Source organism: Symphalangus syndactylus, chromosome 2, assembly GCF_028878055.3.
Source record: "Symphalangus syndactylus isolate Jambi chromosome 2, NHGRI_mSymSyn1-v2.1_pri, whole genome shotgun sequence".
NCBI lineage: Eukaryota > Metazoa > Chordata > Mammalia > Primates > Hylobatidae > Symphalangus > Symphalangus syndactylus.
The window spans coordinates 83,125,844-83,141,545 of NC_072424.2; the positions used below are offsets into that span (position 1 = coordinate 83,125,844).

Genomic DNA, 15,702 nt, shown 5'->3' on the forward strand with positions numbered 1-15,702 from the left:
CTTTTTTTACACAGAGCTAAGCCCCCTCATAGACATGAGAAGATCAGGATCTCTCTCAGGCAACCGTACCCTGACCTACCTAGGGCAGCTGAGACTGTGCTCTTGAGAGCAGAGGAGAGAACACTTGCTGGGTGCTGCCTGGGTGTCCCTGGCATTCTTGATAGGAGAGGCACACCTATCCTTGCTGGGGATACCCAGGCAAGGACCAGAACTAGGCCCTGAGAAGACCAAATGTCACAACTGATAGGGACACATTTTCTACAAATTAGAGAAAAAAAAAGAGCAAAGAATGCTAGACTAAAAGTGAACAGATGTTAAAAGATTGATATAGGATGAGGGTGAATTTATGAACCATGAAAATACCAGACAGGGGCTACAGGCCCCTACAGGATCTCGCTCCTGGCAATGGCTCACCATGAAAACAAAACGAGAAGCCAAATAAATAGGAAACTAAAAGTCTGTTATATTTATTTCTAATGTTGATTAAAAAAATGGATTATATTCTATTGCCAGATCTTGAATATACCTTATCTCTTAATAATCCCACAGGAATCCTAAAATACAGATACTATCAATCTCTACTTTACAGTTGAACAAACTGTGGCAGAAAGGTTAAATGACTTGTCCCAGGTGGATTTCAGGCCTGTCTGACAGAGCTTCTTGACCCTGTATGTCTTCTCGGCCCTGTATGTCTATCAAGAATGTTGTGCTTTTAAATGCTATTTACATAGATGAAGATTCTGCAAACTTTTTCTTAAAGGCCATATATTAAATATTTTAGGCCTTCTGGGACACAAGAGTTTCTGTTGCAACCACTCTAAGTGCTAAAGCAACCACAGACAATATGTAAACAAATGGGCATGTGTTCTCCAATAAAACAGGAGGCCAGTTTGCCAACTGCTGATATATAGAACAGGGGCTGATAAATCATAGCTCTACACCAAATCCAGCCCACCACCTGTTTTAGTAAACAAAGCTTTATTCATGATCTAGATGTAGCCTATCATCTAGACCATTTCTAGACAATTGAAGGGTAATTCACCAAGCTATAATAATGCCCTAGTTTCACAGAAACATGGTGGGGAACATCCAGGGCTCTTTGTTCTAATCTTCCTTCACAAACAATGTTCTGATTCCTAATCTGTGGCCTGTGTGGTCCAGCCCTCCAGGTGGGAGGGTCTTGATAAACACCTGGTGCCCTATTGGTGACCTCTCATTGCAAAGGAACAGAGACATTCTTCGTCATCATCAATCAACCAGTGATTCAGTTTCTGGAAGACTCAGTACCCTTGGGGAGCTGAAAAAACAAAAAAGGAGATTCTTAACCTGAAAAGATGGTGGCCAAAGACGAAGCTTGTGGTGACATGACAATTAATTTATTCATTTAAATGTTTTATTGAGTGTCTACGCTGTGCCATACAGAAATGCACATGAACTTCAGACTAAAAACACTGACTCACAGCACTGAAGTCAATACTTTACATAGAGCAAATCCGCATGTTATTTACAACACCAAAAGACCTGAGCTAGAACACAACCCATATTCAAGCAAGCAGATTGACACAGACAGAAATGTTACAATAGGAGCCCCCAAGACAAAGAACTCCAGCTTTCTGTCAAGAGTAGCAGCCACAGGAGCAGAACCTGCAGGGATGGGAGGGCAGGGACTACGCCAGCTCACTGCTGAATCCTGAGTGCCTGGTTCAATGACCGTCAACAGTGGGGGCTCCAAAATACTTGTTGTCTGTATTACCATGAATTACCTCCACCACTTCTGATAAGCTGCAGTGTAAATGGCCCAGCCTGAAAGTCACACTTCCTAACTCTAACATTAATGAGATCATATTCTCCATACCTGGACTGTCTGGTAATCAGAAGCGTCGATTCCTTTTACGGTCACCTCTCGGAAAACTCTTGGCTCCAGTTCCTCTTTGGTAAGATCACAGTGATAAATAATACCTAAAAAGTAGAAGAAGGCTTGGTTTAGTCTACGGGACTCACTAGATGCAAAGGGGGCAAGGATCACAAACCACAACCAAATGCCAGCAACGGCAAAGAGAGGAGCATTTGTCAGGGACTTGGTTAATCCCCACCACAGTCGAAGGCTCACTGCAGACAAGTGCTTAGAACAGAGTCTGGCATGAGGGGTGCTATGTAAGTGTTCATCCTCCTCCTCCTCATCTCATGCAGCCTTCTTTTTTACAACACTAGTAAGTGTATACATTTTAGAAGATTCTAATGCATTCTGTGAATATGAGAAAAGGTGAGAAACCTAATTGCGGAAATTTAACTGGTCTTCCCCAAGCTGGGTCACTTAGGAATGCAGGTCAAAAAAATGGTAGACTTCATCTGGCGCCATTTGACCTGGGAGGTGACTGACAAAAAACTCAAGTGATTTGCCCAGGGTCAAGAGCCAGTCAGGGGTCTCTTGATAAACACTCTGGGGCTCCTGCTACCTGACATCTACCTACCTGTGGACACTCATGTGGACAGCAATCACGGACCAAAGATGACCAGTAGATATTTCAAAATTGCTTTTCCAATTTGGATTATCCCAGTAATTATGCACAACACAAAATGATTAATATATATACTAAGAATTCCAGCTTATGTAACACTAATTAAACATTTCCCAAATTTAATGCTACTACTTTCTAACATTTAAGAACTAAATCAAAGAAATAATAAGACAAGTCATTAATGTTTGAAAACAATGACACTGCTGTGGTTTATAAAACAGAATTAGTCATCCACAGAGTGGCTGGTGTGGAAATAGCACCTCCCCACATAATACTTTAAACATATGGTGTCAAGTATATGAAAAATTGATTTAGTGATCCCATCAGTACTTGCTGGAAAACCAAAAACCAAACGGTACTCCCACAGGGCACATTTAAATGGAATAATCATTATTAAAATGTCAGTCCTTTCTTTCTTCTCGACTCCTCTGTGTATGCACTTCACTAACAGCTGGGAAACAATACGCTGCCCCCGACCGGAAAGGAGTAATACATTTAGATCCGTGAACATCATAGCTGCTAATCCTTATGAATGTTGTCTCAATTCTCATGATTGCAGACAAACTGTTTTAAGGTTACCATAACAGGGTATACGATTAATGCTGACAGTAAGATATATAACATGACTCAAGTATTGACTTTCTTAGTTTAAGTTATGCTTGGATATTTGTTTGAATATACCTTTATATATACTTCCAATTGCATTCTGTGAGCAGGTATTCTAATTTAACAGATACACTGAATACTGTACTTGCCTAAATAAATGTAATCTTGGGGTAAAAGGCTATCTCTTGTGGTATATTTTAATTTTTAAGAGCTTCTTGATCAGTACCTGGTGCCCCCCACAAATACAAAAAGGATGTGAATCCTTGAAAAAAAGTACAAATAATCAAACAACAACAACAAAAAGACAGTGTGCAGACCAAGCATGTGCCATTTGAGCACCTGCCTCACCCTGGCATCACCACGACCTGTAGTACAGCAAATGACAAAGGGCTAGGGAGCCAAAATTCCCAGCTCTGAAAGTTGCTAGCTCAGTGACCTGAGACAAGGCACCAAAGTACTAGAATCCAAGTTCTGTAGTGAAAGACAATGAGTAGGAAATATACTCTAAATGCCTGTTTATCTAGAAACGTTGAGACATCAAATCTGACCACAGAATGAAATAAATATGCAACAGGGGCTGGTTACTGTCACGGAAAGAGTTTCAAAATGCCTGACCTCCCTATTCTTCTGTCCTGTGCACCAGAAGTGGTACCTTGAAGGAGGCTGTGTTAAACCTGAAGGTACTGGCACTTAACATATTTTATCGATACTTTCTATTTATAGATCCATCTAGGTTAGCCCACTGCATATTCACAGCATAATGTGAATCCCTATAATCTAATGATGCTTTGTGTCCCATCTGATTTGGCTCAGAGGATAAGAACAAGGAAGGTGGGGTTTGAAGAAAACATCCTAGAATCATAAACCAGAGTTGGTCAGGTGATCGCTAGGAAATAAATTTCAAAGTTTAAGGGTGAAAAAAGAGAACTGAACTTATGGAAGTCCCTTAAGGCCAGAGGAGGTATCTGGACTTGAGAAGGAGGCAGGGAGATCAGTTGGTATGCTCCCAGTGTAATCTGAAATAAATGTAAGGAGAAGTAGGAGTAGTCAGGAGAAAGAGACAACTCTAGGAGAAGCTACCAAAACAAGAATCAGGGGATCCGAAAAGTCACGTATGTAAAAAGGCGGCAAACTTTGTAACCCATGGAGATTTTGTTTTAACTGATTTTAGGTTGGGTTTTAACATTATTCAAAGAAAAAAACAAAAACAAGTCTCAAAAAGTTTTGCCTTTCCCTGATATCCCTGAAAGGCTTTTCTATGATTTCTCACCCCTGACTCCGAGAGCCATGCAAATGGGACTGCTCTACTGGATTATTATAACACGCAGGTCTGGAGCTCACCCTAGGCAACTCTCCAAGGTTCCACATGTACAGAGTTCACTGGTTCAACTACTAAGTGGTATGAACCACAGGGAATAAGTGCACTGTGCTCTAAGCTGCTATGGCTGCCTGTTTTCTTCCAAATGTGACTCAAGGTGCCAAAGTAAGTCATAAATGGCTTGGGCTCAAGACGTGTTTTCACCATGTACCTCCGAGGAAAACAAAGTCAGCTGGTGTGCACCTGCCAGAGTTACCAAATGTCTGCAGCAGGAAGCTGGAGCTGCAGTTATTTGTGACCCTGGGGCTTTACATATAATTGAGGACCTCTGCTCTTTACTGTAGTAGTGAACAGCTAGCCTTCAGACACCAGTGCAAGACTACTTGTGAGCCGATGTGCATATACACACACTGACAATCCGTGCTTTCATGAGATCTAATCTAATTATCTGATGGCTGTTTTTGCATTTGGTCTCACAAGATCTGAATCCGGAAGCCCCATTCTCTGGTTTTAGAAATCAAATTGCATTCAGGAGAGAAAAGAGAAAAATGGAGGCAAAACTAGTAAAAAGAGACAGACAAAGCTTGGTCAGAAACTTAAAGCTTGGTCAGAAAATGCCTGGCAGTACAGAACGAGGAACACACTTCTCTTTTCAAATTTCACAGCCATAGTCACGGATAATATTTCATTGTTTGGCACAGAACCCAACATTTTACACTTGGACAATAAGCCCTTTCTTCCCCAGGTAATGATGAGCTTGTTCCTGACATAAATGGTCACATGCGGTCACTGAAGAAGGTTTACAGGCCTTTGGGGACTCCAGCTTTTATTAAGAGCAGGTGAGTCACCCTCACTGCCCTCCTTATTGTCCTTTATCTATTTAAACTGTTTAAGATACAACATTTTCCAAAGTAAAACTTCTGTACCCAGTGTAAATTTGAGGAAATAAACTGTGGGCCCTGTGGCAGTAGGCTAAGAATGGCTATCTAGAAGAAATGATTTTCCTCATCTGTCCACTGGCTGCTGCTGTACTCCAGGTTCTAGGGGGAAGAGGGAATGGGGGGGTAGGTGCAGGACACCCTGAAGTCGAATTCTTGAACGGTCGCTCCCTGGCTTCTGGCCCTCGCACGGTTTCCACATTCTTGTGGGTGTTTTTCCTAGCTTCTCTTGATCCGCTGCAAGGTGCTTGGGAAAGTAAAGCCTGCTAGGTTTTCAAGGTATACTATCAGACCTATTTACAGAACATCATTCTTTTGGTTTTAATAACCCTGACAACAACCTGCCACCACAGTAAGATTCCTTATGGATTGCCTGCTCTGTGACTCAGAGGCTCAAAATAAAAGTGATGAGACATCACTGTCAACTGGCTAAATCCCAAGAGGAGGACAGGGCCACTTGAGCACCTGCCTTGCTCTCCCCTAAGACTGCTTTTTTTGTCTAATGACCAAATGACTGCAGCAAAACTGAGTGGGACAAAAAGCACTTTGGAGGAGTTCAACATATGTGCATAAGGAAAGTGCTGACTTTTTTCAGCCAGATTGCTTTTAGGACAGGGTCTGCCTGGTCAACTACAAACTGCCAACTGAGCCAGACTCCTGGGACAAATCACAGTGTGTGTATGGCCATGACGCTACAAAAACAGTGCAGATGGACAGAATGGAGGAAAAAAACAAAACAAAGCAAAATGAATGTGACCAATTTTTTTTTTTTAAGTTGAAAAGAGAGCTATGTTTACTTTGGGGAAAATTAACCCGTACCATGAAATGTAAAACCACAACTTACAAGTGTTTCCCTTTCCTACTAGAACCAAATGACACACGTTTTCATGATGTAAGACTATACTTTAAGAATTACATTTTATTTCAGTTTAACAACAGCAGAATTGATTCTCAGCTTATTCCAGAAAACATTTTTTGTCAGATGTAGCTAAAGATTTTACATTTTATATCTGCACTGTGTTCTTGTGCATACAGACCAAAGACTGAATCAAACGTTGTATTCATTGGTACTAATTTTTCTTTTTTTTTTTTTTTGAGATGGAGTCTCGCTCTGTTGACAGGCTGGAGTGCAGTGGCGCGATCTCGGCTCACTGCGATCTCCGCCTCCTGGGTTCAAGCGATTCTCCTGCCTCAGCCTCCCGAGCAGCTGGGACTATAGGCGCGCACCACCACGCCCAGCTGATTTTTGTATTTTTAGTAGAGACGGGGTTTCACCATGTTGCCCAGGATGGTCTCGATCTCTTGACCTTGTGACCCGCCTCGGCCTCCCTAAGTGCTGGGATTACAGGAGTGAGACACTGTGCCTGGCCCATTGGTACTAATTTTTAATTGATCTAGAACGTTAGCTGTTCCTGCCTCCAGAAGAACAGGGACTTGGAATATAAGATTAATGAGAGTGCCATTTTAGGCGTTTACATTTCCCTTTGTTCTGGGCATCTGTTCTACCGTTTTATTCCCATTAAGTAATTTTGGCTGTAATACAGCATATGTGATTTTCAATAACACAGCATTATACTTCCATTTCCCCAAAGAAACCCAAACACCAGTCTGATTTTTAAAGTGAACAGCAACAGTGAAAAAACACTTACCTGGAGATAAAAAGGAAGTAAACTGATAGAAGATTTCAGTGTCCTTCTTCTGACCGCTGTACCCTACGATGCTGCCGACCTCAAGCGGGAAGGTCTTAAGGAGAGCACCAGTAGTCAGGTCGTGGAGCTGCAGGATGTTCTTGACGTCATGGAGGTAGCATAAGACCAAGAAGTTGGACCTGACACAAGCTATCCATTCTGAAAGGATAAGAAGAGAAAAAACCTAATGCAATTTTAAAAATTAATGAAAACATATTTGAGCAACAGTTCCAGAGCTACACATAGGGCTATGTAGCAATGAGACTTGCAAAGTCACTTTTACATTTTTTTTTTTTTGAGACACGGTCTTGCTCTATTGCCCAGGCTGGAGTACAGTAGTGCAATTTCAGCTCACTGCAACCTCTACCTCCCAGGTTCAAGGGATTTTCCTGCCTCAGCCTCCCAAGTGGCTGGGATTACAGGTGTGTGCCACCATGCCTGACTAATTTTCGTATTTTTAGTAGAGATGGGGTTTCACTATGTAGGCCAAACTGGTCTTGAACTCCTGGCCTCAAGAGATCTGCCCACCTCGGCCTCCCAAAGTGTTAAGATTACAGGCATGAGCCACCGTGCTCAGCCTTATAATTGGTTTTAATCATTCATCTAGTTTTCAACATATTCCTTTAATAAATGACTATTTTATTTCCCAAGGAAATAAAATACTTTTGGGCCAGGGGCTTTTGATGACCTAGATAATGTGTGGAATAGTAACCCTGCCTTCCTATTTTGTGCCTATTATCATGATATAGGAGCTATAAGGAGGAAAACAATAAAAGTCAAATCATGGTTCATGTCTGACAGGATTGTTTATTAGATCAAAATGTAATAAGCCCTTGTTATCCACCAGATTCCCTGCAAAGTGCCAGAGAGACAAGTAGTAAGATGAGGTCGATTCTGCTCGTGAGACAAAATCATATAAAAATGCAAGTAATAAACCATAAACAAGAGTAAGTGACTGGTTGGTTGAGGATCCAAAATAAATGACAGCCCTAAAGCAAGGGCTGAATTGAGTCTCAAGTACAGGAGTGTGGAGATGGAGGGGAAATGGGGGCTAGCAGGAAAAGCACAGCATCCTACTGGATGAGGTGCAGGAAGATAGGCGACTCCTGGCACGAAGGCCAGAGCCAGGAATGAGGAGAGTGGAAAGGAACAGAAAGGACAGAAGGAAAACTGGTAAAGAGAACAAACGAGAGATCCGTTTTCAAGAGGAAGAGTTGTTCAGTTCGGGGCAGGTGGAGATGCTGGTGGTGGCCTGATAGGCCATCCAGTGAGCTAGGTAGAGAGGAGTTTAGTTACCTGTGACTGTGGAGCCACTGTTTGAACACAAGGGCAGCATAAAGATGGCATTAATAAAGGACGCATGTGTCTAACAGCTGAATGCAGAACAATGGAAGTCTACGGAGGGGAGAAGAGTAAGAGCACTATTGCAACAAGCCGGGGAGAACACCACATCAGGCGGGGGATAAAGTCTGGGCAGGAAAGAAAACAAATGAAAGGTATTTCCCAAGAAGAATAGCCAGGGCTTGATGCCTGCAGGGATATGGAGAGTAAGGTAGAGAAATGAGTTCTCCTCAACTCCCAGGGCTGCAACTTTCAGTGACAGTGTACAGTGACAGAGCTGGGAGAGTAGGAGTGAGAGCTGATGAGGAAAGGAGAAAATGAAGGACAAGCACAGAGGTCTGCCTGAGGTAGGGCCAGGTCACCCAGAGGGAGAGACACCACAGCAAGTGGAAGTGAGGACAGGGCTGCAGGGGACAGGTCACATGTGCTGAACAGACAAGCCTTTCTTGGGTTTCATGTGGTAGGGTGGGGTTCTTGACACTGCTTATTTTTATAACCCAAGAAACTAGCAGTTCATGTTTTTAGGATGCTAGAATTTACCCACATGAAAAACAAGATGTTGGCCAGAGGGAACTCTGAGGATCACCAGGGGCCTTGATCTCGGGCTGCTGAGATTACTATGGCAAACTTTTCTTTCTCAAGTGAGGACATAAAGAAGAACTCACACAACCAAAAGTAATTTGCTCATTCTCCAATGCACTTTTTTAAAAAACCTCAATCAGGCAACATATTTCATATGGCTTAATGTTTTAAAGAGACCAAAGTATGGGGGAAAAATGAAGTAAATTATAGCTGTCAAAGAATAATCAATCTGTGTTAACTATGAGTACATCAGAATTATAAAACAGACAAAAGTGAATAACAAAAGGACAAGGTGATTTGTAGACTGTCATTAATAAAAGCTCTGACTTTATCACTGTACTTTATGACTCATCTCTAGTTTTTATTCTTAATAGGGCGCTCTGTGCTAATGATATATGGCACATTCAAATTCAACTATGCTTCTCTTTAAATTGATGAGTTCTAGTGAACACTGATGGTTTCCCCTTTCCAGTCTGAAAATCTTATAACCTTTCAGAAGGAAGGTTATACAAATATATCACCCCTCCCCCAACAAAATCTCCTAGCATTAATTTGCATTTCATTACATCTATAAGATGGGATGTCACCTTAAGGCATAGTTAAAACCCCTCTTTTGGCTTTAAATGGTGGAAATTCAGATGCCTTGGGAAACAGTTACAACATCCATGATGATGTCCTATACAAGAATCACTGTTTAATCCTGACTTGTGCCTGAAAAACTCCTGGAGCACCTACATGAAGACTTATGCCACCCAAGTCTCATTTGGATGCAGCAACACATGAGGTCAGTGCATGATGAACACAGTGCTGAACCTGGCATGTAGGAAGCCCTCACTAACTGCTGGCTATAACTACCCTTAGGGGGACATTCCTGCCTCAGTTTGGACAGAAGCCATCAGGCTATCAAAGTGACTAGAAACAGATTCACTAAACAAAGATACTGAAATAAATGGTCAAAAATCTGTTCTGTGACTCATAGGTCCCTTGTCCAAATATAAATAAGGGTCAGAATGTGAACAGAGGGTTTTGAGGAGACAGGTGATAAGATTTCCTCTTGCTCTTGCCTGTAAGTCCCCCACCCTATGGGAGGGTGACAAGATTATTACTTTCTACCAACCCCAGCCTGACATAGAGTACCGGTGCCTGATCCAAACCTGCAAGTTAAAGGGACTGTGCCTGGAAATTCAAAGGCAGGAGAACGGCCAACTACTTTAGAGGAAGAGCCTGGAATGGGTTGCTGTCTCAGGTTTACAGATGTGAATTTTGAGCAGGCATGCAGTTGTCTTGGGTCCTGTCCAATAGAACTGCCTAAAGGGGTACAGAGATCTAAGTACAAGAGGGTTGAGGGGTGCAGTCAGGTGCCCAGGGGCTGAACAGACTCTCAAGAAAACACCCAGGAGTGCTTTCTCCAGGGCCAAGGGACCTGCAGAAACAAGGGACCAGCAGGAAGTGCCCATAGCAACCTGTGACCCCGAGAGAAGCAGCTGGAATCAGCTGCTCCCCTGCCAACTCCAAGCAACGCTAGGTTTAAATACCTTCCAGGCACAGAAAGCATACCATCTTGAGCAAGGGAGAAATAGCTCCTTATTGATCAAGGACCTGAACGTGGATCTGCCTGACTCCAAGACCTGTGCTTTAATTCACTGAAAAACACATTTTAGGACTGCTTTATCTTAGGGCCACTCTGCAGATCTCAAAGGAGACTTTTTTTCCTCATTATATACCATATATTTTGCATTTCTAAATGGTCCTATTTTATATTTTATCATCATTCTACCCAGCAGCAGCAGTTCACCACCACCAAGTAACATCATTGGCTTAATAGTACTGAATTCTTCTTTTGTGTAAAAAACTGTCCCCAAATTAATGAGTTTTATTGTAGTCAAAATCAACTTTCATGCAATAAATAACTTACAAAGCAGCATATTATTTTTGGAAAAATCACAGAGAATGAATAAAAGGGAACTGAAAGGCTCTCTGTGAAACACGACTGATATGGAAGTGACGTTCTCAAGAGGTTAATGTAGTTCACTGCACAAAGCAGCAACTGCGATGGTTTCAATTCAATCTGACAATAGTCTATTCCCTTTTCTAATAAGAGGGCTCTAAATCCACACTAAGATCAACAACAGGGATAATGCAAATAGCCAAAGGTTAATCAAAAGCTTAAAGCTAAGGATTCTAAATCTAAACAGTTTTAAAAATTAAATGTTCGTGATTATTACCAGATATTAAGTATACAAAGACAACTGATATATTTTTTTAAAAAGCAGTACTTTGGAAGTCTGAAATCCTACCTTTACAATTTTTATGAAGACCTTGCATTTCTACATGATATAGTACTAAGCTACAAAGATATCACACAATGAAAACTTGGATGAACTATTTAGACACTTCATTCCTGATGATTACAGGTTGAAGGTTTTATACCTTGTAACAGGTCACTAGAGAATGAGAGACGCACTAACTTGTTGATGTTCTCATCAAAAACAAGAGCACAATTTTCAAGTAACGTGTTCTCACCTAAGACATCTTTCTCATGCTCAGGAACAAGTACTTTCCACTTAGACTCTTCAGGATCCCTGAAGTCAATGTTGATCACGCGATAGTTGGGAGACTGGCGATTCGTCTTGAATGTGAACACTGTCCCCTCATTGGTCACGTAGTCATATTCTCCTTCAAAGTTGTCGATCAGTTTTACCCACTTTAGGATTCCTGGCAAGAGACCAAGCATTCTCATCATCTCTTTAATGTTTAACAATGGTGTTGCTTTGTGTGTAGGGAGGGGAGGGTGGATCTTTCTTATCCTCAAAACATAAAGCAGAGATATCTGGAAGATCTAGGGCATGAAAAGGAGCAAGAACCAGTTGTGGGTCAATTGAAAAATGCTAACGAGCCCCTGAAAAACCCGGCAAGGAGGGGAGAATGAAGGACCTCTCTTCCCGGCCCATCACCCCCACAAGATCTGGTAAATCCTCTTCTAACTGAGCCAGCCTCAAATCTGGGCACTTCTCTCCACCTCTCCTGCCATCACACCATTCCAAGTCGTCGCCTCCCTCCCAAGTCTTTGTGTTCTACAGCAGTGGCTTCCAACCACGGACACTTTCACCCCCAGGCAACATCTGAAAATGTCTGGAGACATTTTCGGCTGTCACAACTTGAGGGTGGGGCTACCACTGGCACCTAAAGGGTAGAGACCAGAGATTCTGCAATGCACAGGACAGCCCTATAACAAATTAGCAGCCAGCTAAAAAGGTCAATAGTTCCAAGTCTGAGAATTCTTGGTCTATAGCATTAGCTTCCTGCCTGGTCTTCCCATTGTCACTCTTGATTTTCTCAGTATGGCAGCCACCACAGTATCTCAATCTTCTAAACTGATCCATGTTAGTGCCCTTAGAAACTTTCAATGACTTCTCCATTATACTTGAAATAAAATCCAAATTCCTTCCCATGGTCTTGCATGCTACAGTCCTTTCCCACTTCGCCAACTTCAGATGGTTCCAACACGTGCCTCACTCCCTGTCCTTTACTGGCATTGGCCTTTATTAGATGCCACTTTTAATCGGCACCCAGTTTGTTTCTTCACAGCACTTCTCTCAAGATCTATTCATTTATTTATTTTTGTTAAAAGATGAGGTCTCTTGGCTGGGCGCAATGGCTCATGCCTGTAATCACAGCACTTTGGGGGCCCAGGGAAGGCAGATCACTTGAGGTCAGGAGTTTGAGACCAGCCTGGCCAACATGGTGAAACCCTGTCTCTATTAAAAATACAAAAATCAGCTGGGCGTGGTGGCACACGCCTGTAATCCCAGCTACTCAGGAGGCTGAGGCACGGAATAGCTTGAACCCAGAAGGTGGAGGTTGCAGTGGGCTGAGATTGCGCCACTTCACTCCAGCCTGAGCAGAGCGAGACTCTGTAACAACAACAATAACAACAACAAAAAAGAGATACGGTCTCTCCACATTGCCCAGGCTTGAACACAGTGGCTATTCACAGGCATGATCATAGTTCACTGCAACCTCCAACTCCTGGGCTCCTAAGATCCTCCCTGCCTCAGCATCCTGAGTAGCTGGGACTACACGTACACAACCTAGCGCCCAGCTCTTTCTCAAGATACAATTATGTATTTATTGGCTTATTTTTTGTCTTTTCATTCACTGTTTCATACTTGGCACAAAACTGAGTGGCAGGTAACTTGAAACATACAAAATAAAATTTGCATGGCATAAAAGGGACATTTTCCAGTCTTTAATACTAAGAACTAGAGATGATCATCACTAAAGTAAATCTTCAATATGTCCGTATCATCATCATTTAAATAGCTCACTAAATGCCACTTTTAATATTTAAAATTGAAACCACTAAAATCCCTTGGAAAAACATCTGTTTTACCATGTGGTTGACACAGATGATGTTCAGAGAACATCTCAAAAGTTCTATAAACAAAAAAGTTCTATGACTTCTAAACTACTAAAAGGCAATGCCTGATCTTAGCTATTCTCCAATTATCTACTTTTAATTTCACAGTGAAATTGCTACACTAATTTGGGTAGTTCATTTCCATTCCTTGAATCTCTCAAGGCAATTTTACATTCATTATCTCATTCATCTCTGCAGCATATCTTCATATAATTTGTTACTGAATTAAACTTAACAGGGAAATAAATTCCACCATAGAGTTCTGTGGTCATATATGTTTGGATTAAAACCCCAGTTCTAACACATTTAGTTGGGTGACCTTGAGCAATCTCTTTATTCCTTGTTAAGCCTCATTTTCTTAACTGTAAACTGGGAATAATAGGTAAATATAAAAATATTATAGGGCCAGGTGCAGTGGCTCATGCCTGTAATCCTAGCACTTTGGGAGGACAAAGCCAGCAGACCATGAGGTCGGGAGATTAAGACCATCCTGGGCACGGTGAAACCCCGTCTTTACTAAAAAATACAAAAAAAATTAGTCAGGTGTGGTGGCGGGTGCCTGTAATCGCAGCTACTCGGGAGGCTGAGGCAGGAGAATGGCATGAACCTGTGAGGCAGAGCTTGCAGTGAGCCAAGATTGAGACTGAGCCACCACACTCCAGCCTGACAGAGGGAGACTCCGTCTCAAAAAAAAAAAAAAAAAAAAAAAAATTATAAAAGTAACTATTAATACCTTCCCCTTAATAAAAACTCAAATTTAAAATAAGTGATTTGAGGCTGGCTATGGTGGCTCACACCTGTAATCCCAGCACTTCGGGAGGCCGAGGCAGGTGGATCTCTTGAGGCCAGGAGTTTGAGACCAGCTTGGCCAACATAGCGAAACCCTGTCTCTACTAAAAATACAAAAAATTTTCTAGGCATGGTGGCACACACCTGTAATCCAAGCTACTCGAGAGGCTGAGGCAAGAGAATTGCTTGAATCCAGGAGATGGAGGTTGCAGTGAGCCAAGATCACACCACTGCACGCCAGCCTGGGTGACAGAGCGAGACCCTGTCTCAAGAAAATATACATAAACTAAAATATTCCCATATGTTATTGAAAAGAATGTGTATTCTGAAGTTGTTGGGTGTCATATGCTAAACATGCCTATTACATTGTTAATCAGATTGTTCAAATCTTCTATATATTTACTGATTTCTTTTAGTCATTCCATCAGTCATATAAAAGGTCTATTAAAAAATGTTTGTCTAGGCCTGTGGATTTGTCTGGTTTTGCTCATATTTCTATGAATTTTTGCTCCCTGTATTTTGTAATCATGTTAGATATACAAAGAAGTATCACATCTAAATAAAACTGAATTGAACCTTTTATTGAAGTATTATCTCTAGTGATGCTTTCTGCTTTAAAGTCTACTTTCATATTAAAATAGCTACAGCATTCTCAGGGTAGTATCTTAGACCAGTTATTATTCACTTTCTCATTAGCTATGTGATGCCTTCAGACAGGCATTTTCCCCAGCTTTTCTAGTTGTCTTCTGCAAAATGGTTTGTCTCAATCTGTAGTTTATTATTTTTGGAAAGAGTCTGCTCTTTCTGTGCCTATAAACTTCCAGGTCTATAAACTCAATGTTTGTCCACCTCATGGTGGGCTGTATTCTAGGTAGTTTCTTTATATATCTGCATTCTGTTTCACTAATTATCGCTTTGACTGTGTCTAATCTCCTCCTTAGCCTAATAACTGAATTTTTAATGTTAATAATCTTTTTTTTAATTTCTAGAAGTTCTACTTAGCCATTTTCCAAATCTGGCTGGTCATTTTTTACAGTATCTTATTTATTGCTCATCCTTCCAAGCTTCTTGTTTATTTTTTAAAAGGAGCATCACACTGTGTAAGTATATTTACCGTATTCGTTTTTCACTAGGAATCTGATAATTTGACTGGCCAGCAGCCAGTGTTTCTGCTGGCTCTAATTTCTCATGCTGGTGAATTTCTTCATCTGATTTATGACTGTACTGTGAACCGCTGATTTGTGGAAATTCTTGGAGGCCTGGGTTGAAGTAGCACTCTTTCAGAGATGTGCATTTCCTTTCTTGCCTCTTGGGATGCAACCAACCTGATAGCACTATAATTAAATTCTTGGCATGAGGATTTTGGACCTCATTGCTACAACCAAGTCAACCTGCACTCATGTGATGGCCTTTCTCGTGTTTTAGGAGAATTCACATCCTATCTTCCCCTACCCCTCCTAGTGCCTAGGTAAAGACAGGCAGGTTTCCTTACTGTTCACTC

General features: G+C 41.6%; 1 protein-coding gene across 1 annotated transcript in view; it reads right to left on the reverse strand.

Annotated features, from left to right (window-relative positions):
* PREP (prolyl endopeptidase) overlaps positions 1 to 15,702 on the reverse strand; it is a 130,985-nt gene that overhangs the window by 44,771 nt on the left and 70,512 nt on the right. Inside the window, exons 8-10 of the mRNA XM_055260125.2 lie at positions 11,516 to 11,707; positions 7,031 to 7,228; positions 1,856 to 1,959 (exon numbers count right to left, since the gene is read on the reverse strand). Of these exons, the coding sequence (XP_055116100.2) occupies positions 1,856 to 1,959; positions 7,031 to 7,228; positions 11,516 to 11,707 (494 nt within the window). The remainder of the gene's footprint in view (positions 1 to 1,855; positions 1,960 to 7,030; positions 7,229 to 11,515; positions 11,708 to 15,702) is intronic.